This window comes from Hyperolius riggenbachi, chromosome 11 (genome assembly GCF_040937935.1).
Source record: "Hyperolius riggenbachi isolate aHypRig1 chromosome 11, aHypRig1.pri, whole genome shotgun sequence".
In the NCBI taxonomy this organism is placed as follows: domain Eukaryota; kingdom Metazoa; phylum Chordata; class Amphibia; order Anura; family Hyperoliidae; genus Hyperolius; species Hyperolius riggenbachi.
In genome coordinates, this window is record NC_090656.1 from 11,787,721 (window position 1) to 11,815,321 (window position 27,601).

General features: G+C 47.3%; 1 protein-coding gene across 1 annotated transcript in view; it reads right to left on the reverse strand.

Annotated features, from left to right (window-relative positions):
• The window catches only part of SNTB2 (syntrophin beta 2), a 43,620-nt gene extending 17,384 nt beyond the window's left edge, over positions 1-26,236 (reverse strand). Inside the window, exons 1-4 of the mRNA XM_068261394.1 lie at positions 25,727-26,236; positions 7,634-7,835; positions 7,328-7,523; positions 1,123-1,265 (exon numbers count right to left, since the gene is read on the reverse strand). Coding sequence (XP_068117495.1) covers positions 1,123-1,265; positions 7,328-7,523; positions 7,634-7,835; positions 25,727-26,171 — 986 coding nt within the window. The 5' untranslated portion in view covers positions 26,172-26,236. The remainder of the gene's footprint in view (positions 1-1,122; positions 1,266-7,327; positions 7,524-7,633; positions 7,836-25,726) is intronic.
• Positions 26,237-27,601: the final 1,365 nt, after the last annotated feature.

The window sequence follows — 27,601 nt, forward strand, 5'->3', positions numbered from 1 at the left end:
TCCGTTAGTTACAAGGAGCGCCCCATGGTTCCTTATTGTTATATATCCTATTTTATAGCCTCTTGAAAGAAACAAAACAAAAAAATATAATTGTTTGAACTTTGTCTTTTGTATAAACTTCAAAATTAAAGGGAACCTGTGAGTGAGAGGGATATGGAGGCTGGAATGTGACAGAAAAGGTGTCAGGGAAAGCAGCAGACTTGGGGTTCAGCTGCGTCCCATAACCAGTCAGTCACTTAATGAATACTGGCTTAGCCCAAAAGAAAATGTAAAAAGGGGGGGGGGGGGGGGAATTGTGTAAGCAGGCATATGTAGTGGGCTCTCACCGCCCCCCCCCCCTCCCCAATTCTCCTCCGCCGCCCTCAGTTATTCTGTACCAACCCTCCGAAAGCTACTCCCTGGCTGAGAGAGTCAGTGAAGACTGCGTCCCTGATCACATGCCCCGAGCACTCTGTGCATGCGCATTACGTAGTTGTGACGTGGCGTGCATAGCCATTCCGCCATTTATAGCCATTCCGCTCCCGCGTTCAAGGACGCGCGTCGCCAGGCAACGTCTTCACTGACCCTTCTGACCAGGGAGTAGCTTCGGAGGCTCGGTTACAGAGTAATGGAGGGGGATGCAAGAGAACAGGGGAAGCAGCAGTTTGCACTTGCGTTAAATTCTTTAAGATGCACCGATATCGTCTGTAGAGTCTGCAAGTGTGGGGCCAGCAGTACTGAATCCCTCCTTAAAGCGGACCTGAACTCAGAACTTCCTCTCTGCTCTAAAAGATACGCAACAGCATAATAACCTTTACAGAACAAACATTTCTTTGTTACAGCTGAAACATACCCTAAAATAAATCTGCAGTGTGTATTTCCTGATTCATGGAAGCAGACATTAACATCCTGTGCTTTCCTCCCAGAGAATTCAGGGAGACCACGTATATTTCATACTGGCTTTAGAGCTCTCAGAACAAACATTCTGCACAGATCACCTGGCAGAACTAAAGATGTCCCCACCTGGGATACATTTCAGAATGTGAATAAGGGAGAAAAAAAATGATTTTACAATGAGCAAACACTGACTAGATTTCCAAATCTCTGCTACAAATAGGTGCCCTTTGCACCAGAACCACTCACCTGGTGGATACAAGTGGCAGCTTCTGTTTTGGGTGAGCCCAATCTTCTCGTGTCTTTGGCATCGCATCAAAGAGCAGAAAGTCTTTCTGTGATACAACTGCCAGCATAGGATGCCAAGTTGCCCGTCCATCATCCTGCGATACCTAAATACACCACAGAGTGTCACTAGAGGCCATGCTGGCTGCCTCTATTCGAATGCATACATACATATAGTTTTAGGCACCAGTCTTTGGATATGCTTCCAAAAACAGTTCAAGGAATAGTTTGTTTCATTTTTGTGTTTCACTCATTTTTATTAAAGTATAAAGAAATACACAGCATATAAAAAACAGGAAGTTTTTGAAGAATACAGATCACAAGTTTTTGCCTGTGTACATACATCTATGTAGGCTAATGGTACATCAATGAAGTTTGAATAAAAAAAATGTATAACATTAACTGCTACTGATATGGGAAAGTTAATTCAAACCCACACTAACAAGGTGTAGAACATACAAATCTAGGCAAGTGCTGGGTCACAAGTCTCGGGGAGAATATTCGGGTGTACACAAAAATGTATTGCGTCCGGGGGGGGGGGGGGGGGGGGGGGGCGTTATAGATTCCGCCCGCTCATAAACCTAAAAGGCTGGGCGAGACCAAGTCCCCTGTGCCATATGTTAGTGGGGGCTAAAGTTATCCAAACACCAGCGTAGTTAGAGAGTTCTGAGTTGTCGCTCATATAGTAAGGGGGGGGGGGGGGGGGATATGGGGTAAATTCGGAAAGTTTGAATATATGGTAGCTTACTGGTTAATGTGTAAATGGAGTACATGTCTTAGTCCATGAGCATATTCTGAAGTATGCGAGCGGCTCATTCTAGATGTTGAGAAAATCAAAGGTAGGAAACAGAAAGGGAAAGAATAAAAAGAAGGAGAGAAAAGTAAGGTAAGTGGAGGATGTGGAGTGGTCCCTAGCAAGGTCAAGAGCCATGAGTTGCTAGTAAAATAATGTGGCAGTTTATCAGTTATCAGGTGTCCTTAACCCATCTACTATATTCTGGCCCATAAAGATATTCAAGAAGAGGTTGCCAAATTTTATCGAACCTATCCATCTTGTCCTTTTGCTCTTAGTTTTTTGAAGAATAGAATGCGCCCAAGTTTATTTTTGATTTAATGAGAGGACCCTTGAGTTCCAGGCTGCTGCTTTGGTAAGTTTAGTGGCTATAAAGATATAATTGTTGAGAGAATTTTGTGCGTGTGATACCCCAGCATAAGGGAGACTTAGGAGAGCATGGGCTGGATCTCTGGGAACATCGACAAATAGCAATGATGAGATCCATGTACAAACCCTCATCCACAGTCTACGACCTACTTTACATGACCACTAGACATGACCGTGTGTGTGCCCGGGGAGGAGCAACCTCTGAAGCAGTATGGTGATCTAGTTGTATCAAATTTGGCTAATCTGGAAGGTACTGGGTACCAACTGTAGAGAACTTTGTAATTGATTTCAAGCATATCAGCATTAATTGAGGTTGTGGGTATATTTCCCCAAATGGCTAAAAGATCACCTCGATCAATCGAGAGGTTTAGTTCCATCTCCCAGTTATATATGTATGATGGTTTTAAAGAGAAACTCCAACCTAGAATTGAACTTTATCCCAATCAGTAGCTGATACCCCCTTTTACATGAGAAATATAATGATTTTCACAAACAGACCATCAGGGGGCGCTGTATGACTGATTTTGTGCTGAAACCCCTCCCACAAGAAGCTCTGAGTACCGCGGTACTTTGGGCAAACTGCCACAATGTAACAATGGTCAGACAGGAATTAGCTGTTTACAGCTGTCTCTAACAGCCAAAACAGCTACATAACCTGTCCACAGTAAAAATGTCACCATGTAATACATGTCAGAATGTGAATCTGGGAGCGGAAAGATTTTACAATGTGCAAACACTGACTAAATCATTTATACATAATTATTGTAAAAAATGAAGCACTTTTTTTTACTGCATTATTTTCACTGGAGTTCCTCTTTAAGGTGCTGCGGTTAAGGGTAAGTTCCTTATAGATTAGAGAGATGATGCCTGGAGATAAGGGGTCTGTTGCACAGATGGTTTCAAAAGCGGTTCTGGAAAGGGGAGAGTCAGTGTTTGAGAGATGCTGTTTGACAAAGTGGGCAATCTGCAAGTGATGGAATGATTCTTGGAGTGGGAGTTGTTTGGGAATAGAGTCCTGAGGCTGAGGATAAATTTCTAACTCTAGTAAGCTTCTTGTTAATCCACCAATGGTATGCCTTCAAGTTATCGAGGGCGGCAGGGAAGTTAGTGTGTCCTATGAAGGATCATAGTGGTCTATGTGGAGAGAGCAACCTGGCTCAGCATTTGCATTCATCCCACACTTTGAAAGAGTGTCTTATTATAGGATTAGTGATCGATTTCCGTGATTGAGGCGAGATCCATAGTAAATTATTTACCGTCAGTGTTGATATTAATTGGTTTTCTAAGCCTACCATTTTCTGCATGCCAACAAGTTAGTTGTGAAATTTAAACAGTTTGGTAATAGTGGTAAAGATGTGGGACTTCCAAACCACCGTCTGTTTTCAGATGATATAAGTATCTTTTATTGACTCTGGGCCTCCTAGGAAACCATATGAATTTGTTTACCTTTCTCTGTAAAAGAGGCAAGGTCGCAGTAGGTATTGAGATTAGGAGGACTCCAAAAACAGAGTAGTTTGGGTAAGAAAGTCATTTTTGTTGCCGCCATCTTCCCAAACCATGAAATGGAATATCTTTTCCAACATTCTAAGTAAGTTCTTTGATAAGGGATGGGGAGTTATGTTGGAATAAGGTCTCGTAGGAATTTGTGAGGTTGATTCCCAAATAGGGAAGTTTGTGGTGCTCCCAGTGGAATTCAAATGTGTCTTGAAGAGCCTGCATCAGGCAGAAGGGAAGGTTTAGGTTTAGTGCTTTGGACTTGGTTGCGTTAATCATGAGACCAGACATGCGGCCATACTGATCTAAGAAGCTAGTCAATGCAGAAAGGGATTTAGTGGGGCGTGTGAGGCAGACAATAAGGTTGTCCACGAAGAGGCCAACATGATGCATTTTCCCACCAAGGTGTATACCACAAATATCTGGGGAATTACGTATCATTATTGCTAAGGCTCTATGATGAGGGCAAACAAGAATGGAGATAGTGGGCATCCTTGACGGGTCCCTCTAGTAATCGGGAAAGTGGAAGACTTGAAACCATTATATCTAGCAAAAAGCAGAAGGGGAGGCATATAAGACTTAGATCCAGGTTAAAGAGTAACTGTCGGCCATAAAATCAATTCTTTATTTTTATCTGGTAAACAAGTAATAAGGATGCTAACCAGGCAATCCAAAAGTTAAAATCACTATTACTTTTCTTGTTGATAAATGATCATTCCCCAGTTTACCTGACTCTTATTTGGTACACAGAACATTTGGTACACAAAAGAGAAGTTGCAGGGCATGCTGGGTTGTCTTTTTTTGCTTCTCTACTTCCCCTCAGACTTAACTAATGCAGTCTGATTGGCTGAAGCCTCTTTCCCTCCTGTTTTCCCCTCCCACACCTCTGTTCCTCTCTGATTCGCCAATATTTCTCATGCTGAGACTGCACTTTCTATAGTGAAGGGCGGGCAATGCATACACAATCAGGCAGGAGACTAAGGGCGGATATTACATCAGGACTGGCTTCAAAATAGCCACAGTAAATATGGAAACTGTCTAGAATAGGATTCTCTACTTTTCCTTTATAAAATTCACAGGAGTCAATAACGTGGACAGTGCAATACATGTGTTATGTAAGTAGAGCAAGTATTTATCTACTTATACATTTGTTTTTTTCCCCCTGAGATAGTATGGCTGACAGCTCCTCTTTAACAATCGATCGCCAGAGCCCCATCTACATAGGGTTTTCGTCAAGAATGCCCATGACACCGAGTCAAACGCTTTTGTTATATCTAAAGATAAAAGTAGTGAGGGTTGGAGGCTAGTTTGAGCATGATGTATTAGGTGGATTAGTCTTATAATGCTATCTCCTGCTTGCCTATGTGGCATAAAGCCTACTTGGTCTTTAGATATTAGATTAGTTATTGTTTGTTTTATTTTTAATTAAAAGTGTATCCAGTCAATATTTAGCATAAACCAGCACTAATTGTCCAAAGTGACTGGATAGTGTACTGGTTAAAGAAACTCTGTAATTACAAAAAGCTCCCTTGGGGGGGGGGGGGGGGGTACTCACCTCTGGCGGAGGAAGCCTCCGGATCCTATTGAGGCTTCCCCCGTCCTCCTGTGTCCCATGGCGGTATTGCTGTGCCCCTCCGAACAGCGGGCATGTAAATATTTACCTCCCCGGCTCCAGCGCAGTATCCGCTCAGAGATAGGTAGAAATAGCCGATTTCTGTCGGCCCGCTCTACTGCGCAGGCACAAGTCTCCTGCGCCTGCGTAGTAGAGCGGACCCGACAGAGATTGGGCAATTCCACCTATCTCCGTACGGTTTGCCGCAAAAGTGCCCCCGCTGGAGCCAGGAAAGGCAAATAAGTCAGCGCTTGTCAGGGGTGGATTCCAGGACACTTTGGGGGAGCCAGCGCTGGACTGCCTGCAGCTACAGCAGAGGGGGAGGCCTCATTGGGACCCTGCCCCCTACCGAGGTGAGTACCACCCAGGGGACTTTTTTTTGTTACAGAGTCTCTTTAAAGGGCAACTGAAGTGAGAGGGATATGCAAGCTGCCATATTTATTTCCTTTTAAACAATGCCAGTTGCCTGGCAGTCCTGCTGATCTTTTAGGCTTTAGCAGACTCACCCGTGCTGGAGATATTAAACTGGGTGAAGAAAAGCCAAGGTCACTGACAGCAACAATATTGAATCGTAACCTCTTTGGTGTCGTGTGGCTTTGGCCCCTTATGGACCAGAGCCTTAATGTGCTCACTGTGATTGACTCCTGAACAGTGCATGGAACTCAGAGGTCATTAGACAGGGAATCTTGGCGGGCGCACGCTACCATGCCAGTGTAGCAAAATCTAAGCTGTGTCACGTTTAAAGGACACTTGAAGTGAGAGGAATATGGAGATTGCCATATTGGTTTCCTATTAAACCATGCACATTGCCTGGCTGTCCTGCTGATCCTTTGCCACTAATACTTTTAGCCATAAACCCTGAACAAGCATGCAGAAGATCAGATGTTTGACTGGATAAGCCGCATGCTTGTGATTCCTATACTACTGATGCATAAATAAAACGATTGATTAAAAATAAATTAATATGGCAGCCTCCATGTCCCTCTCATTTCAGTGCCCATATGCAATTAACTTTTTCTCCGGTGTTCTCTCAAACTTGTTAAAATGCCTTTTAAAACCACCAGCAAGGAAACTAATACTCAAAATAATGTTGACAGTACTTAACCTACTTTTTCCATTGCAGAGTGCTGAAAAGCTACTTAAATTATCTCCTGGGAGAAAACTCAGAAGAAAAACGTAATTACATATGGGCCCAGGTGTCTTTTAAAGGGAACTTGAGGTGGAGGCTGCCGTATTTATTTGATTTTAAACAACGCACATTGCCTGGCTGTCCTGCTCACCCTATGCCTCCAATACTTTTAGCCATAAACTCTGAACAAGCATACAGATCAGATGTTTTTGACAAAAATCTGACAAGATTAGCCCCCATGCTTGTAATAGGTGTGTGATTCAGACACTGCCACAGCCAGAAAGATCAGTAGAAAGATCAGAAAGATCAGTAGAAAGATCAGCACAGCCAGGCAACTAGTATTTTTTAAAAGGCAATAAATATGGCAGCCTCCATATGTCTCTTGCCTTGGGTTCCTTTAAAGCACCCACAAACAGCGTAGATTTTACGATGTGTGGTCCGGGGGGGAGCTAAACGCTTACTCAATGGCAAGACTAAACAGTACCAGGACACAGGGGCATGGATATCACCATATGTTCAGGCCTGGAAGACAACAGTGACAAGCAGCTTTGTATCTTATGTCCATGCTGAGCTCTGACCATGGAGAACCGCCTGGCCGGTATTAGGCAGTTGGCTATAATATTGTAGCTGATACAGTCATATAGATGGTCAAAAAGATGTAAACAATTCTGGCTTCTATGCACATTTTATGGCTTATAGGGCCAATCACAAACCGCATGCTATTGCCATAAAATTAGGAAACTCCAAGCCTGGCAAAAGGAGCGACGCTCACCTGTTCAGCCACCCAGCCTAGGTGCCGGAGATCGTCGCTGGCAGCTCCCAGCATGCACTGCGTCTCGGCCAGCACCTGCGGCAGCAGAGCCGTGATGTTATTGTGCAGGGACTGTGCCCAGGACAGGGCAGAGGCAGAGTCACGGCAGCGAAGGATGATAGAGTGGCAGCCGTCCGGAGAGCGGAGTTCCACCAGCCTGTAAGAGATCTGACCGTTAGGGGGAGGGAGAAGAGGTTGAGAGGTACACACCGTACCCCCGGTGCCGACATACAGGAATACGGGAGGAACGCACACATTGCCACTGACCGTCCCTCGGGGTCGTACATGCTCAGGTTTCTGGCTGCATAGCACATTTTTAGGGGAATGACCTTGCAATCGCGGGAGCCGTGTTTGGGAGAGCCTGAGGCGTCGCTGTGTGTCGGACTCTGCAGGTCACACTCGTCCCAGGGCAGCTCGCCAACCAGAGAGGCCTTCCGGACATAGGGAGAGACATCCTGCAGGAAACGCACTGCAAGAGAGAACAATACAATGAGTCACACAGAGAACAATGGCTGAAAGCTGAAGAGACAAATACATGAGTTACTGGGTAAAGGGGGAAGAGGCGCCCAGAGCAGATAAAATACGTTAAAAACAAATAAAATGAAAAAAGTGAGGTGGCTTACCTCAATGAAGACAAATTCACGTATTAATAGAATTTTATTGCACTGGCAACGCGTTTCGTGGGTGCATACCCACTTCCTCAGGCCAAATAGCAGTGCCTAATAGTGCTTGTAGCCACAAATAAGGCACAAATAAGGAGAATAGATCTCGCTTCAGACCTCATAGCTAGCAGGGGCATGCGTGCCCCTGCTAAAACGCCGCTATCCCGCGGCTTAACGGGGGTCCCTGTCCCCCCAAATCCCCTCCGTACAGCGGGGGAGCGCTTCCTGGTTGGGGCAGGGCTAACCGCCGCAGCCCTGCCCCACGCGCGTCTGTCAGCGCGTATCTCCGCCTCTCCCCCGCCCCTCTCAGTCTTCCTTCACTGAGAGGGGCGGGGGAGAGGCGGCGATGCGCGTCTGATAGACGCGACTGGAGGCAGGGCTGCAGCCGTTAGCCCTGCCTCCAGGAAGAAAGGAATGTACGACCAACTTTCCGACCATCTTTTGCGGGGGGTGGGTTGGGGGTGAAGCGACCCTCGTGCAGCCGCGGGATAGCGACGTTTTAGCAGGGGCACACGTGCCCCTGCTATATATCAGAGCTGAAGCGAGATTTAGTCTCGCTTCAGTGTCTCTTTAATACGTGAATTTGTCTTCATTGAGGTAAGCCACCTCACTTTTTTCATTTTATTTGTTTTTAACGTATTTTATCTGCTCTGGGCGCCTCTTCCCCCTTTATCCTGTGCCTTCACCCTCCTTTTGGAGGGGGATTAACCCTCTTTGACCAGTTTAGGTCATTTGAGGCTTGCTTTTTATCAAGAGTGCGACCATCACCAGCTCTGTCTGGTCCCCCGAGTGGAGGCGGGGTTATACATCTCCACCTGCTTCTAGTGGTCGGTTGCCCTTCTGCAACCCACCTTTGTGAGTATAATACATCCGCATGTTTTATATACTTCTGGTACTGTGACATACTGCACCATTTGGGCTCCTGTTGTCTCTGTGTTTTCTTCCTGCAGGGTGCAATTTTTATTATCCCTACTTTTTGTCTGTACATGAGTCACTGGTTCACACTGTTGCTGTAGTACCCCTATGGGATCATTCTCACTGCAGCATTTGCGATTTACATAAAATGAAAACGTGCTGCATGCATCACTTTAGGGGAGATTGTGGTGAGATTCTCATTCTGTCAAACGCAAATCGTGGCAAAAATCGGGACTCTACTCGCGTTCGTAGTGTGAACTAGCCCTATACAGCAAAAACTTCACATAAAGTCAACTTTTAAGCGCATCTCCAATAGGGAATTATCCTTACATTATTACATGTATGAAAATTGTACTGCCTGAGCCATCTGTCAGTAGAGAAACATAGCGGCAAGGCTGTGGAGTCGGAGTCGAGGAGACTTAAAGAGAATCTGTAACGTTAAAACGTCCCCTGGGGGGTACTCACCTCGGATGGGGGAAGCCTCAGGATCCTAATGAGGCTTCCCACGCCGTCTGCCGTCCCTCGGGGGTCTCGCTGTAGCCCTCCGTACAGCGGTGACGTAATATTTACCTTTGCAGGCTCCTGCGCAGGCGCTCTGGCTGCTTTCGCTCCGAAGGAGGCGGAAATACCCGATCTCAGTCGGGTCCGCTCTACTGCGCAGGCGCAAGTCTCCGGCGCAGTAGAGCGGACCCGACTGAGATCGGGTATTTCCGCCTCCTTCGGAGCGAAAGCAGCCACAGCGCCCCCGCTGGAGCCTGCAAAGGTAAATATTGAATTGAACAGTCGGCACAGTCGCCGGCTGTTCGGAGGGCTGCAGCGAGACCTCCGTGGGACAGAGGACGGCGTGGGAAGCCTCATTAGGATCCTGAGGCTTCCCCCACCTGAGGTGAGTACCCCCCAGGGGATCTTTTTGTCGTTACAGAGTCTCTTTAAGCCGAGTACACACGTACGATAACGATCGTTCGAAAATGAACGATAACGACAATCGGACCGATAATCGTGCGCTCCAAATTTTCCAACGATCGTTTTTTTGGACGATAACGACCGTTATCGTTCAATCCGACCGATCCAACCCGGCGGATTTTTTCGAAAGATAATCGTTCAATCGTTGCAGTGTGTACAAAGATCGTCCGATAACGCATGTTCTTATTGCCTGTCGTAACGTCACTTCCGTTTGCGCACGCATTTTTTAATCGTTCGTCGTTCAGTACTTTATACTTATATCGCTCACGTGTGTACACAATCGTTCATTACGAACGATCTTTTCAGTCTAATTTGAATATCGTGTAAACGTCACGAATCGTTCGTAACGAACGATCTTTATCGTACGTCTATACGAACCCTAAGTCAGAGCAATTTTTGGGTTATGCTGGTTAATCCCAACAAATGGTCCAGCTGGGGTGGGACACAGGTAGTAGAAGTGATGAGATATTTGTCTCAGAAGAGGGGTCCTCCCCACATCCTCCTCCAGAGCACCGCTCCTGCCCGGGACCCTCCTGAAGATTGAGGATGGTGCTGGATTCTTGCACAGTACGGTGTGTGTGTGTGTGTGTGTGTGTGTGTGTGTGTGTGTGTGTGTGTGTGTGTGTGTGTGTGTGTGTGTGTGTGTGTGTGTGTGTGTGTGTGTGTGTGTGTGTGTGTGTGTGTGTGTGTGTGTGTGTGTGTGTGTGTGTGTGTGTGTGTGTGTGTGTGTGTGTGTGTGTGTGTGTGTGTGTGTGTGTGTGTGTGTGTGTGTGTGTGTGTGTGTGTGTGTGTGTGTTACCCTGAAGGCTACCCTCTAAAGTATCTGTTTCTTTTTGTTTTTGTCTCGGGTACATTTCAACCAGCCTGGCGGTATGGACGAGCTCAGCTCGTCCATTACCGCTGGAGGCTGCCACTCAGGCCCTGCTGGGCCGATTTTCATCAAATAAAAAGGAGCACACGCAGCTGGCACTTTGCCAGCTGCGTGTGCTACCTGATCGCCGCCACAGCGCGCCGATGCGCCGCGTGCAGCGGCGAAAGAGGGTCCCCCCGCCCGCCCGAGCCCAGCGCAGCCGGACCAAACAGTTCCGGCCAGCGCTAAGGGCTGGATCGGAGGCGGCTGACGTCACTCCGCTCGAGGAAAGCTCATCGCGGCCCTTCTTGTTACTTCTGATCGGCGGAGGCGATCAGAAGTACGCATTAGGAGCGCCCTCTAGTGGGCTTTCATGCAGCCAAAGTTGGCTGCATGAAAGCCCACTAGAGGGCGCTCCTAATGCGTACTTCTGATCGCCTCCGCCGATCAGAAGTAACAAGAAGGGCCGCGATGAGCTTTCCTCGAGCGGAGTGACATCAGCCGAAGTCCTGACTTTCAGTTGGCTGCATGCAATCTTTTTTTTTAATTAAAAAAAACCCGTCCGGTCGCCAGCCTGGCGATCTTAATAGAACGCCAGGCTGGTTAAAGGTGGTCATACATTAGTAGGTTAGTGGTACATTTTTTTTATTTAAGTTTGCCCCAGGTTCTATTTAAAGGACATCGGAGGTAAAAATAAATTGATCACAAAAACAATTTTATCTATCTTCCTTCTCCTACTTCATTAAAATATGCCAGAGCTCAAATCTATGAATTACTGACCCTTTTTTCTCTTTCCTGCTCTCAGAAGCCATTTACTGACAGGAAAGTATTTTATGGCTGTAATGACTTATCAGGGAGGATTATGCTAAAGTCTGACCCTGTCCAACTCAGACAGAAACTGTCACTTACATACCTGATGTTTAGCTCTTTCAGGCAGAGAAAGAAAAAAAAAAAGGAACACAGCATGCACGGCTATGGGAATCGCAGCCTCCGCCGCGAATTCTGTAGGGGGTTCCGGCTGAATCGCTACTGCAAGCGACGGCCGGTGGCAACGTTATCCCCTATGGCAGAGTTTCCCCGCGCGATTTGCCTGCGGGGAACTCTGCGGATTCACGGCCGTTTCCGCGAGAGTGGAAACGGGCCCTAAAAGACTTTAGGCGTGATAACCATTGCACCATGCTGGTGAAAAGCCAGTTTAGGCGTGATAAGTTTAGATTGCGCGCAAAGTCCCGCGCGCAAAGCAGCACAATTAAACTCTATGCGAAGTGCACCAGACGTTGCTAGCGCAAAACTTTTGATCAGCTGTGCACTGCGGTGCTAGCCCAGTTGGTGCCTAAACTAATCACGCCTAAACTGAGTTTAGGCATGATAAGGGGCTTTTCACCAGCGTGCTAACTGTTAGCACCGCTTTGTGAATCAAGCCTACAGTGTTTTAAAGCAGGGCTGTGGAGTCGGAGCAATTTTTTGGGTACCTGGAGTCGGTGGTTTCATAAACGGAGGAGTTGGATGATTTTTGTACCAACCCTATCATGGCAAAAACGGTCATCGAATGGCTTAGCACTGCTTTGCTACCAATTATACATGGACAGTGACCTACTGAGAGAGAATAGGCCTCTGGAACTAGAAGTGGTTGCATGTCATGTGTTGTGGTCGTAAAGAGCGCTCTTTTAGGGGGAGGTGGGGGACTTGATTTCAATTATGTCATTTTTTATATTGTGATAGTTAAAGGATCACTATTATGAAAAACTGTAAAATGTGAAATACAAGTAAATACAAACAAATACAAAGTAAGTTTACTTTTCTCCCATGTTGCTATCCCTTATAGTAGTTAGTAGAAATCTGATGGAACTGACAGGTTTTTGACTAGTCCATCTCTGCATGGGGGATTCTCAGTATTTCCTTTGTTCTTTATAAAAGCACTCCCTGGAAAGGATCTATACAAAGAAGCAGACCACCCCTTCTACTTGTTTGCACACTATTCTGACGGTTGGACTGAGCAACTGCCGCTCACGAAGTGCTTTTGAAAATAAAGAAAACCCTGAGAATCCCCCATGAGGAGATGGGCTAGTCCAAAACCTGTCAGTCCTGTCACATTTCTACTACCTACAAGTAAGTGAAAGCAACATAGGAGAAAAGTAATTTTAGCACTTTTACCCTGGGAGAAATGTACTTTTTATTTATGTATTTTAAAGGGGCACTATGGTTAAATAACTAGTTATAATATCATTTAATATAAAATATGTGCAAGTGTAGCAATGTTTAACACATATATTGTGTCAGAATAAAAGTCTATTTCAATATTACATTACCCTTAGTTACAGAGGAGTCGCGTCGGCAGAGGAAATTATCTGACGCCAAATCAGCACATACCATTGTGCAGTAGGAGGCAGCTTATCAGCTGTTTGAGCTGCTGTTTTAATTCCCCCTTTGATATTTTGTGAGAGGATTCCTCCAATCCTATAACGCCTCACTCGTCCAGTTTTACTACTCATCTCAGCCGCCGTACGTCTCAGGACATTGACGTACGGCTCTGATGAAAAGAATGCAGGACACAGCTACATCGCAGAGAGCTGGTCCCCACAGCAACGGACAACAATATGTGTCCGTTCCTGAGCCAGCTGGGATGCCTCAGCCAGGAGCATTTTTCATCAGAGCCGTACGTCAATGTCCTGAGACGTATGGCGGCTGAGAGGAGTAGTAAAACTGGACAAGTGAGCCGTTATAGGAGTTGGAGGAATCCTCTCGTAAAATATCAAAGGGGAGATTAATAAGGAACTCCAGTGAAAATAATGCAGTCAAAAAAAGTGCTTAATTTTTTACCATAATTATGTATAAATGATTTAGTCAGTGTTTGCTCATTGTAAAATCTTTCCTCTCCCCGATTTACATTCTGACATTTATTACATGGTGACATTTTTACTGTGGGCAGGTTATGTAGCTGCTCCTAGCTGTTTTGGCTGTTAGAGACAGCTGTAAACAGCTAATTCCTGTCTGTGAACATTGCTATATTGTGGCAGTTTGCCCAGAGTACCTCGGTACTCAGAGCTTCTTGTGGGAGGGGTTTCAGCACAAAATCAGTCATACAGCGCCCCCTGATGGTCTGTTTGTGAAAATCATTATATTTCTCATGTAAAAGGGGGTATCAGCTACTGATTAGGATAAAGTTCAATTCTAGGTTGGAGTTTCTCTTTAAAACAGCAGCTCAAACAGCTGATAAGCTGCCTCCTACTGCACAATGGTATGTGCAGATTTGGCGTCAGATAATTTCCTCTGCCGACGCGACTCATCTCTAACTAAGGGTAATGTAATATTGAAATATACTTTTATTCTGCCACAATATATGTGTTTATAATAAATGATATAACCAGTTATTTAACCATAGTGCCCCTTTAAACTTAACAATTTTTCGCGATCGTGGACCTTTAATAAACATTTTGTATATTTTCCAGGAGCGATCTGATATTATAACATAATTATAGGGTTTTACGCTCTCATTGTATTGTAGTGCAATGATGGGATAATAAACGGTAGATGAGCTTACTCTTTTATATACTTATATTCAGAATCTGTCGGGTTAGCGGCCAGACTCCTCCCGACTTCCTAAGTATTATATACGCAGTTAACGTTAATGGAGCAGAGTGTGACAGCCACACTAGACGCTGAGTGCTTGCGAGGCTGAGCGCTGCATTCCTGATGGTCACTAGGGGGTTAAGCGGCTCTGGTGTGGATATCTAGCTGGAGATTATTCTGCTGCAGAATATGGAAAGATCAGAGCCTCGGTGTCCATATATAGCAGAGAGGAGACACATAAGGGGGAGACACAGGAATATGGGCACCAGAAGGTAAACAGACTGAGGTGGGAGGAATAGGGATGAGGAGGCACCCAGCAGGGGATCGCCTGACACATGGAGAGGGGTGTGAGAGATGCAGCGCCACAGGGAAGGGGCGGCCACTAGGAACATGATGAGGGGGGCACCAGAGGGCATAGACACACATCAGGAACACACAGGGATGAGAGAACACCCAACTGGGGTCTCCCGGGACATGGGGAAGTGGGGTGAGGTCCAGGAACAGGGGGATACCAAAAACACGATACGTGAGGGCAAAAGGAACAGGAGCCCCCCAAAAATGTGGGTGGGATTGGGAGCGAGACATCAGACAAGAGATAGAGAGGACATCCTGCAGAAGACCTGACACATGAAGGGAGGAAGAGATACAGGGACTGGAGACCTCCACATATACATTGGGAGGGGAGACACCAAAAACAGGGGAATATCTCAGGAGTGATGCACCCGGGTGGGAGGGGGTGGGGACACATCGGGAGTGATGCGCCCAGCAGAGAGCTTCTAGACACAGGAGACGGGGGCACCTGGAGACTTCTCTGGAACCACAAGCATCAAAACGCAGCCAAGAAAGCAGCTGGCAGCCCAGTGTTTCCAAATACTGCCGAAAAACAGGTGGTACCCTCCAATACCTGGTATACAACATGCAATTTCCCCGACAGATAGATGGGTCGAATAGAAAATTTCCGACAGATCCGATCTGATTTCCGATCGTTTTTCTGATTGATTTTCCAATTACTTATATACAAAATTGATCAGAAAAATTATCGGAAATCAGATCGGACCTGCCAGAAACAATCGATTCAACCCGTCTGATGGAAAATTGCACGGTGTATACCAGGCAATGCAAGGATCCCAGCGGGTGCTGCAGCAAACACAAATGACCACACGCTAAAGGTTGGAACACACTAGCTAGAAACACTAGCATTGCTGAAAAACGCAGCAGAAAAACGCACATAATGCAAGGCCGCACGGAAAACCGCATGTTTACATTCTGCAATGTGCGTTTTTTGAAAAACGCAGGACTTGTTGCATATCTTTCCAAAGCGCATCTAAAACGCACATAATAAATGTGTCTGGAAACCTTCAAACGCACTCTGAAAACTCACCTGTTCAGACAAGCCTATAATTTGCTATAAGCAGCACTGAAGGTACACTGCCTCACCCCACTAATCCTTGTGTTTCCTTCCCTTTTATTTCCTCCCCACTACCCTCTAGATCAGGGGTCCACAAACTTTTTCAGTCAAGGGTCAGGTCAACATACTTCAAACTAATAGGGGCCGGGTATACATAATATGATGTAGAAAACATTACATTGAACCTAGAATGCGTAAACTATTACCTGTTTACATGTGCAGCCCTTTTGTCATCCATTGAACCAAAGCAGATATTATGGCCCCAATACAGCATGTGCAGCTAGGGAAAAACCTCTTTTCACCAGACAGTGAAGCATACTCGGAGCAACCTGTCGTCCAATGGGACAGCAGTGTCACCTGAAGCGGACTTGGATTGGAAGCCAGCGAATGACTGCTCACTGGCTTCCCTGTGGATTGATGGTACCAGCACTGCTATTATATATGCAAGACATCAATATTTAGGGCTCATTTCCACCACCGCGAATTCGCATGCGTTTTTCGCATGCAAATTCGCATAGCAATACAAGTGAATGGGACTGTTTCCACTTGTCAAGATTCCTTTGCGTTTTTCTGTGCAGAAAAAATTTGCATGGCAGAGCCATCAGAATTCGCATACCGCTATGCGAATCACATACAATGTATTTAATAGGAAATTCGCATGAGGGTTGGGTATGCGAATTTTCATAGAAACAATGGAAAAGCACATCAGCACTGCCATGGTTAAATTCGCATACATCATCATGCATGCGAATTTGCGTGCGAATACACATGAAAATTCGCATGGACCCGCATGCGAATTTTTACCGCGGCGATTCGCACCGCACAAGTGGAAATGCAGCCTTAAAGATGCAGTGGACTGCATCTATAAGTAATGCATTTTGTGAGTGGGGGGCCGGTGAAATAGCCTTGGGGGGCCGCATTCGGCCCACAGGCCTTAGTTTGAGGACCACTGCTCTAGATTGTAAGCTCGCAAGGGCAGGGACCTCCTCCTAGTGTTTCTCATACTGCTTTAATTTTAACATATGTACCAACTACACATCAACTATGTATGTATTTGTATTTCTACTATTCAATGTCATGACTGTACAGTGTCTTCTATTTCTAATGAATATTTGTTCCCCATTATTTGGGTGTACTATGTACAGCGCTACGGAACATGTTGGCGCGATATAAATAAAAAAAATAATAGCGTTTTTAGTGCTTTTACAGTGGGGGGTTTTATGCTTAAAAAAAAAAAAAAGTTTGATGTATTTCCACTTCCTGCTGACTTCTAGCGATTAGCAAAAAAAGCATATCAAAGACGCATACAGAAAGCATATGCGAAATGCAAACGCATACAAAACGCAAGTGTGGGGAAAAAAAAAAAAAAAAAAAAAACCACACGCACTGAAAAACGCAGGTAAAACGCATATGCAGCAAAAAGCTAACTTTCATGCACTGCCTAGTGTGGTCCTACCCTGAAAGTTTCTATAGCTCATTAAATAAACACTAATTATCCGCCTCGCATGGTAACTAAAGACCAGGAGGAGATTATTCGCTGCTGATCTCTGCACGTGCCATGTGTGCTTTCAGCATTTGCAATCACAACCCCGCAGCAGATGTAAGCAGATGCACCTACAGGAATCTGACTCCGGTCTCTCTAACAACCGGGAATGGACGAAAAGTTATCAAAATGTCACTAAAAGTCCTATTTTCCCTTGTAACAATATCTCAAAGTTTGCAGTCTTTCTTTGTCCTTTATTTTTACCATGGAGCCCCCATTCAGCAAGCTCAGCTTCCAGCGTGCGCTGTGCACACACCCAGCGTCTGCCGCCTGGAGACCGGCCACTCCCGGCCCTCCAGATGTGTAAACACTTCCAGCTGGGGGAACTAAATACGTTTAACCCCAACACTGCTGCATCACAGCACTATAAACATGAATCATGGGTGTGTGGGAGGCGGACAATGCAGAAATCTCTGATAAAGCACAACTGATGTGAAAATAAGCTCCCTCACTAAATGTACTGCCTAACTCACCACATCGGGAGACAGGCCCCATTCTACTGATATCACTACGGAGGTCAAGTGCCTTATACAGCTCTGGGATCCCAGATTCGACTCCCAAAGCACACAATATGTATGGAGTCTACAAGAGATGGTTATGGGTCAGTTTCCTCAATGAGGCAGAAATACAGTAGGCAATTTGGTTTCACCCACAAACTGGGCCCACAGTGAGGTAGGACATTACACATCACTGAGGGGCAGTTATCTGACTGGCTCTATGTACTCTGTACAGAGATGTGTAATATATAATATAGAGCGTAGGCTGTGGTAGGACATTAGATGTGACCCCTCTGAGGGACAGTTATGCTGGGTACACACGTTGCGATATTCCGCTCGATCGATTCATTATTTCCGACATGTTCGATACAGCCGTCGATTTTGCATACTTATCATGCAAAATCGACAGCTGTATCGAACGAAACCTAATCGAACATGCCAGAAATAATCGCTCAATCCTGCTCGATCCGCAACGTGTGTACCCAGCATTAGTGGTGTGACTGGCTCTATGTACTCTGTACAGAGCTGTATAATATATAATATATAGCATAGACTGTGGTAGGACATTAGATGTGACCCCTCTGAGGGACAGTTAGTGGTGTGACTGGCTCTATGTACAGAGCTGTATAATGTGTAATATATAATATAGAGCATAGGCTGTGATAGGACATTAGATGTCACCCCTCTGAGGGACAGTTAGTGGTGTGACTGGCTCTATGTACAGAGCTGTGTAATGTATAATATAGAGCATAGACTGTGGTAGCACATTAGATGAGACTCCTCTGAGGGACAGTTAGCGGTGTGACTGGCTCTATGTACAGAGCTGTATAATGTGTAATATATAATATAGAGCATAGGCTGTGGTAGGACATTAGATGTGACCCCTCTGAAGGACAGTTAGTGGTGTGACTGGCTCTATGTACTCTGTACAGGGCTGTATAATGTGTAATATATAATATAGAGCATAGGCTGTGGTAGAACATTAGATGTGACCCCTCTGAGGGACAGTTAGCGGTGTGACTGGCTCTATGTACTCTGTACAGAGGTGTATAATATAGAAGAGAGCATAGACTGTGGTAGGACATTAGATGTGACCCCTCTGAGGGACAGTTAGCGGTGTGACTAGCTCTATGTACAGAGCTGTATAATGTGTAATATATAATATAGAGCATAGACTGTGGTAGGACATTAGATGTGACTCCTCTGAGGGGCAGTTAGAGGTGTGACTGGCTCTATGTACAGAGCTGTATAATGTGTAATATAGTATGTACGATTAACGAACGAGATAGGGACTGTAGGTTCGTTCTTAACCCGAATCTGTTCTTAAGTCGGAACAATGTGCTATCTCTGTCCCCTGTGCCTCCAGTGTCCCCCTCTGTGTCACCTCTGCCCTCTGTGCCTGCTTATACAAGTTTAAAAGCCATTTTTTCTTTGAATTTTGTAAAATCGATTTTCTCAAAGTCCAATTTGAATTTTTTTTTTGGAGGGGGGGGGGGGGGGGCTTGTTCCCATGGAAACACTGAATCCATGCCGTTCATATCAGCAGGTCGTTTGTAAGTCGGAGACTACCTGTACTCTGTACAGAGCTGTATAATGTGTAATATATAACAGAGCATAGACTGTGGTAGGACATTAGATGTGATTTCTCTGAAGGACAATAAGGGATGTGATTGTTCTTGGACTATTCAGCTGAATGTGTCTCCTCTTTGCATACCTCTGATATATCCTCTGCCTCCCCCCATACAGTGGGATTACTTGCCAGATAACCTGACTGTGTCCATCATGGGGGGAGGTGTCGGGGAATAATGCAAAGATAAACCCGATTACAACTCTCACACACAGACTCAGCAAATCCAGCAGCGGAGGACAGGGGAGAAGGTGCAGGGGGGGATAAAGGGGGTATGATGGGAAGCTTGGCACTGTATACAGCTTTGAATAGGACCAAATGCATACATGAAATTTACTTTAACCCAAACTTTTTAGCATCTTATTACATAATCACAGTTATTTAGGTTGGGAAAAAAAAAAAACCCACGACATGTCCTTCGAGTTCAACCAGAAAATGACAGCATCTAAGGGCACAGACACATTATAAACGCTTTTCTGAGCACTTTTTGGCCATCAGAGCTTTCCGAGAGCCTTTTAAAAACCGCTCCCGTTGACATACAGTAAAAATTGTACAATTTTATTTTAAGTCAATGGAAGAGCTCTGATGGCCAAAAAGCACTCAAAAGCATTTATAGTGTGTCTGTGCCCTAAAGGACCAAATGTGTGACCACATGACCTCTACCAATATTGTGTTACACTATAATATGCAGGGCTGTGGAGTTGGAGCAATTTTGGGTACCTGGGAGTCTAAAGGTTTCATAAACTGAGTCGTCGGATGATTTTTGTACCAAATCCACAGCCCTAGTAAATATTTAACTTCGGAGTTGGAGTCAAGGAGTCGGACCCGTTTTGGGTACCTGGAGTCGGAAGGTCTCAAACTGAGGAGTCGGATGATTTTTGTACCGACTCCACAGCCCTGATAATATGATTGAAGATCTACTAACTGTGAAAGACACACACACACACACGGCCAGTCATCCGCAGGGATCAGGACTTGATCCATCAGTCAACACTTCCGGGCGGAGTTCAGTACAGATGTACTCATGGCTGTCGAGTTGGTATAAAGATCATCCAACTCAGTTTATGAAACCTCCAACTCCAGGTACCCAGAATTGCTCCGACTCCTCGTCTCCACAGCCCTTGCATGGCTATGGAGTTGGTACATAAATTATCTGACTCCAACTCAGACTCCTCAGTTTATGAAACCACAGACTCCGACTCCACAGACCTGGATGCATTGCTGGCCAGTAGGCTATCAAGATGTTCTGTTGCTATGGAGAAGGGGGGGGCAACAGAGCGGTGCATGACGGAGTGGGCAAGGTGAGGAGAGCAATGCCCTCAGCCTGTAGGCCAGGCCAATCTGCTAGGCTGATCTCCCCACTACACATGAAAAGGTGGTGGGGGGGGGGGGGGGGGAGGGTCGGGGACACATGCACACACACACACACACTAGATTCTGGTCAGCAGCGACCCTGATTGGCCGCCCTGGCCGAGAGCCATCTAGCGTGTCCATGGCTTTACTTAATGACTACATAATAGGGTGACCTTACATCACACTGAGAAACCACACCCTTTTCTGGCAAGCCCCTGCCCTGAGGTTATGGCGCCAACCTCACAATTACGGATGATCAGAGGTGATGCAAATTTATATGCAAATATATGCAGCTTGAAAATGGATCAATTTAAACCTGAGTTTAAATTGATGGGTCCATTCTAAAACTGCATACATTTGCATAAAAATTTGCACAATTTCAGAAGAATTTGCATCTCATTGATCATCCCTACACACAATCACACTGTCCCCTGTGTCACCCTGTCAGTGACCACAACATTACAGAGCTGAGGTCAGAGGGAAGTTGCAGCTCCTCCTTCCATGAATCAGCACCAACTGGCCATAGTCGGGAAGTTACTACTAGCCAAGTCAAGACACAGAACATGTATATTGTACTTTTCTCCTGGCGGACTCAAAGCACCAGAGCTGCAGCCACTAGGGCATGCTCAGTAGGAAGTAGCAGTGTAAGAGAGGATTGCCCAAGGTCTCCTTACTGAATAGGAAGCGCTGATTTTCTAACCCTGGTCTCTTGCGTCAGAGGCAGAACCCTTCGGCTGCTTCCACACAGGGACGCTACAGGCGCACGTTAGTGCAGCCTGTAACGCTCCCCCAACGCACAGCAATGTAACACAAGTGGGCCGTTCACACTGCCCACGTTGCGTTACATGTAACGCTGCACGTTCTGCCGAAAGTGCAGCATGCTACGGCTTTACAGCGGCTTAAGCCGCGTTAGACTGTTTGCACATGCTAAGTGGGGGGCGGAGAGGAGGCGGGGAGATGCCGCTACAGTAGCCGCGCACATGGCTACTTAATATGCACTGCACTGGCGGCCGCTGATTGGCCGGCGGGACCACGTGATGCGGCATGTCTCGCTCCGCATCACATGGTCACCCCCCCAAACAGCGCCACCCAGGGAGACCTTATGCGGATAGAGCTGCCTAACGCGGCTCACTCTACCGTCCTCTCCCGCACCACCATGCGTTGCGTTAGGGGCACGTTACACGACCATAACGTCCCCTAAAACGCAACATCTTGGTGTGCAAGTAGCCTTAAACGACATCCGAGGTAATGAGAAAAACAATTTGTATCTATTCTCCTAAAAATGACTTTTTTTTTAAAGATATCTAAGTTTTATTTTATATTTAAATCTAGTTTTTACGTTTTTACTGCTTCATCGTCTCTGCTCAATGACATCTTCATTGAAGTATGCCAGAGCTCAAAGCTATGAATTATTGACCCTTTTTATCTCTTTCCTGCTCTCAGAAGCCATTTACTGACAGGAAAGTGTTTTATCGCTGTAAATACTTATCAGTGAGGGTCATGCTATAGTCTGAACCCAGTCCCGACCTGGAAAGAAACTGTGACTTGCATACCTTATGTTTAAGTCTCTCAGACAGAGAGAAAAAAAAAAAAAGGAACACAGCCTAGTTATTTGTGTGCTTGGCACTGTACAAACCCACGTCTGTCTCATGTCACCCATGTTTTCCTTTAACCAGTACACTATCCGGCTACTGCTGGATACTAGTGGATATACCATCAAAGGCAGTATTGTAGGAGCAGGTAATGAAGGAGGAAGAGTACTACTGGGGGAGAAGTGTTGGAAAAGGTGCAATAGGATAAGAGTAACGCCTGGTACACATCATGCAATTTCCCATCAGAAAGATGGGTCGATAGATAATTTCCCACAGGTCAAATCAGATTTCCGATCATTATTCTGATCGATTTTTTCAGGGCTGTGAAGTCGGAGCCGGGAGTAATTTTGGGTACCTGAAGTCGGAGTTGGTGGTTTTTCAGTAAACTGAGGAGTTGGATGATTTTTGAACCAAATCCATAGCCTTTGTAAAAATTAGACTAAAGGTGGCCATACACTGGTCGATTTGCCATCAGATTCGACCAACAGATAGATCCCTCTCTGATCGAATCTGATCAGAGAGTCATCGTATGGCTGCCCTTACTGCAAACAGATTGTGAATCGATTTCAGCCTGAAACCGATCACAATCTGTGGAGCTGCCGCTGCCGCCCCCCCCCCCCCCCTGCATACATTACCTGTTCCGCCGGCGCGAGTCCCCTGGTCTCTGCTGTCTTCTCCGCTCTGGGCTCCTGCAGCTACTGAACTTCCTGTTCAGGGGAAGTTTAAACAGTAGAGGGCGCTCTACTGTTTAAACTTCCTGCCGGGACAGGAAGTTCTGTGTAGCTGCAGGAACGGTCCGGAGCGGAGAAGACAGCAGAGACCAGGGGACTCGCGCCGGCCGGAGCAGGTAATGTATACCCGCTGTATTGCGTCGGTCAATAGAACGCCGCTATGGACGCACTCTCGACCCGCAGGCGACCGAGAAAAAACTTCCGCGCGGACGGATCAACGGGAACAATCGATTTCGGACAAAAATCGGTCGTTCTGTCAGTGGTGTGCGCGGCGATTTCACAGCCGATTCGATCACTGTGATCGGATCGGCTGTATATCGGCAGGAAAATCGTTAGGTGTATGGACCCCTTAAGGAGTCGGAGTTGAGGAGTCGGAGCAATTTGGGGTACCTACTACCTGGAGTCAGAGGTTTCATAAAATGAGGAGTCAGTCGGATGATTTTTGTACCGACTCCACAGCCCTGGATTTTCTGATCAGTTCTACGCAAAGCGTTCAGAAAAACGATCGGAAATCAGATCGGACCTGTCGGAAATCATCTATTTGACCCATCCATCTGACAAGAAATTGCATGGTGTGTACCAGGCTTAAGTAGTGGTTGGAGAAGAGACAGAGACATAAAGCTGGCCACTAACGGTCCAATTTCTAGCGAAAAATCGTTTGAGCGATCAGAAATTCTGAACGGACGAAAAATCGTTCACTACACCATCAACTAACCAATCCTTGCTTCCTATCACGACCACCAAGAAAATCCAAATTTTCGTTCGACAAAAATTCATTCGGGCGACATTTTTTTCACTCGTTCATAATCGATTGTGTCCACCAATGGAGATTATTTACAACCAATCCGATCAGAATTTCTGATCGCTCGAACGATTTTTCGCTAGAAATTGGACCGTTAGTGGCCAGCTTAAGAAGTGGTATAAAAAGGTAAAGAGTAAACAAATGTTAATTGGAAAGATTGTCAGTGGTACGCTAATCCTTCCTGGTGTCACACAAATGTGATGCAAACTGTAAGCAGCTTGGAGTTGGGACAACAATGCACTTAGGCTGGGTTCACACATAAAAAGGTCTCCAGTCCTGACAGTTTGTATCAATCTTGCATGTGTTTCTATAGGTGTGTTCACAAATAAAAATGTGTACATTTCTGGTACATTCAAGTGATGGAAAACTGTTGAAAAACTGACATCACTGGACTGGAAAAGTACAGATTTATGTGTGAACCAAGCCTCACTGTCGATTTTGATCGGTACAATTTAAAGCTACAAAAAAATGACAGCGTGCAGCAAACAGTGAGTATTAGCATGTCACAGAACATTTGTGTTGGTTAGGCAGTAGAGAGGCACAGACAATGGGTATGTACTGGCGGTCTCTCCATTCAGCTAATGCACTTCCTCAGGGTGAGGGGTAGGTAGCAGGGGATGGGGCAAGTACTGGGGGACTGCAGCTGGTGCACTGTCTCAGGAGGGAGCGGGCTGTAGGTAGCCGGGGTAGGGAGCAGTTCTGGAGAAGGGGTATATAATGGGGTGAGTATTGAGAAGACCCTCCAGATGGTGCACTACTTCAAGGTGGAGGGGTCAAGTAGGTAGCAGGGGATGGGGCTGTTCTGAAGGATGGGCAAGTAGGAGACAGGGGCAGATAATGGGGTAAGTATTGGGGGACTCCCCCTCCAGATGCTGTACTGCCTCAAGGGGGCAGGGATAGTAAATAGGTGATGAGGGGAGTTCTGAAGAAGGGGCAAATAATTAAGTGCTGGGGGATGGGCCAGTAGGTACCAGGGGCAGATAATGAGGTAAGTACTGGGGATCTCTCCCTTTAGCTGCCGCACTGCCTAGAGGTGGAGGGGTCAATAAGTAGCAGGGGATGGGAGAAGTTCTGGAGAAAGTGCAGATAATGTGAGACTCCCCTCCATCTGCTGCACTGCCTCAGGGTGGAGGGGGCAGTAGGTATCAAAAGGGGCAGATGATGGGGTAAGTATTGGGCACTCTTCCCTCCAGCTGTTGCACTGCCTAAGGGTGGAGTGAGCAATAGGTTCCAGGGGCAGATATTGGGGGTCTCCCCCTGCAGCTGCTGCACTGCATAGGGGTGGAGGGGGCAGTAGGTACCAGGGGCAGATAATGGGGCAGTTCTGGAGAAGGGACAGATAATGGGGTATGCAGTGAGTAGACACACCATCCAGCTGCTGCACTGCATGGGTGGTAGCAAAAGGGGCAGATAGTGGGGTAAGTATTGAGGAGACTCCCCCTCCAGCTGCTGCACTGCATGGGGGGGGGGGGGGGCAGTAGGTAGCGGAAAGGGCAGATAGTGGGGTAAGAAGTGGGGACTCACCATCCAGCTGCTGCATTGCATGGGGGGGGGGGGGGGAGTGGGTACCAGGGGCAGTTAGTGGGGTAAGCATGGGGAGACTCCCCCTCCAGCTGCTGCACTGCATTGGGGGGGGGGCAGTATGTAGCAGAAGGGGCAGATAGTGGGGTAAGAAGTGGGGACTCACCATCCAGCTGCTGCATTGCATGGGGGGGGGTACCAGGGGCAGTTAGTGGGGTAAGCAGTGGGGAGACTCCCCCTCCAGCTGCTGCACTGCATTGGGGGGGGGGGGGGGGCAGTAGGTAGCAGAAGGGGCAGATAGTGGGATAAGTATTGGGGAGACTCACCCTCCAGGGTCACCTCTCGCCCGGCTCTCTTCAGCATCTGCACCGCCTGGTCATGGTCGGCTCCCCGCAGGTCGGTTCCATTCACAGACAAGATCGCATCGCCCACCCGCAGCGCCCGACTCTGATCGGCCGCCAATCCAGGGAAGATCTTGGAGATGAGGATCGGCATCCGGTTCTCCCGTCCGCCCTTAATGCTGATCCCGAGCCCCGCCCCCTCCTGCTTCTTCACCCGCACCCGCCGCAGCGGTTCCCCGCCCCCTCCCGGGCTGCCCAGACCCGACTCCACCGAGTCCCCCCGGCGAGGAGGGGAGGGGCGGCCATTGCTGAGCTCCGAGCTGAGGGCGAGGCTCTCCCCGCTCAGCTCCGCCTCCACCCGCAGCCAGTGATCGTCCAGCAGCAGCTCCAGCGGGCCCGAGCGGTCAGCCCGACTCCACACCGCCGCCATTCCCTCCCGCCTGTCTGCCGCCCCCCGGGAGCCGCGCACCGACCGCCGACCTCCCCTGTCCCCTTCTCAGATACACAGCGCCACCTGGTGACAGCTGATATTATACAGCGCCTCCTCTACCAGAGTCTACACAGCGACACCTGGCGGCCGACACTACAGCGCCTCCTCTCTACCACTCTACACAGCGACACCTGGCGGCAGCTCATATTATATACAGCGCCTTCACCTGTCTGGCTGCACAGTGCCACCTGGTGACAGCTGATATTATACAGCGCCTCCTCTACCAGAGTCTACACAGCGACACCTGGTGGCAGCTCATATTATATACAGCGCCTTCACCTGTCTGGCTGCACAGTGCCACCTGGTGACAGCTGATATTATACAGCGCCTCCTCTACCAGAGTCTACACAGCGACACCTGGCGGCAGCTCATACTATACAGCGCCTTCACCTGTCTGGCTACGCAGCGCCACCTGGCGGCAGCTCATATTATATACAGCGCCTCCTCCTGTCTGGCTACACAGCGCCACCTGGCGGCAGCTCATACTATACAGCGCCTTCACCTGTCTGGCTACACAGCGCCACCTGGCGGCAGCTCATATTATATACAGCGCCTCCTCCTGTCTGGCTACACAGCGCCACCTGGCGGCAGCATATATTATATACAGTGCCTCCTCCTGTCTGGCTGCACAGCGCCACCTGTTGACAGCTGAATATTATCCACTTCGGTACCAGCAGCCTCTGCCCCTGCTGGTACACTAAAACGCTGCAGCCCGACGAATTGCCGCAAAAATCCGCCGGTCACGCCGCTCTGTCCCCGCCGCTCTGTCCCCGCTGCTCTATCTCCGCCGCAGGCTGCTCTCTCTGCCGTCTCTATGACGGCAGAGCGATGTGCGCCGGTCAGGAGCCGCTTTCACTGGCTCCTGACCCTGTCACTCAATGTAAGCCAATGGGATTGGCTTACAGTAATGACAGGGCCAATAAAAACTGCTCCTGCCCGGCTCACAGTGCTCTGCCGTCGTAGAGGTGGCAGGGCAGCACATTGCGGCGGGTAGAAAGCGGCGAGAGCGGCGGGAACGAGCGGGGACGCACGGTGAATGGGACGTAGAGTTTACGACAAACAACAGGGGGTTGCTGAGCTGGGATTCCACACCAAGTATGACACCTGGTCCGCCAGTGCACAATCCCTCCGTGGGTCACCACTCCACACCAGTAGAATACAAATCGAAATGAAGGAGGCACTCAACTGGCGTTTTAAACTTGCATTTATCAAAACAGTAGCCGACACTGACATGTTTCGTGGGTTTCCCCCTTCCTCAAGTGTACATGCAACCTCACCAACACATCAAACTTGTGTACTTTAATAGTCCACACCCAAATTGAAAGACCCTCCTCCTTGGTCAGCTGACCACCTCTGAATTAACCCCTCAG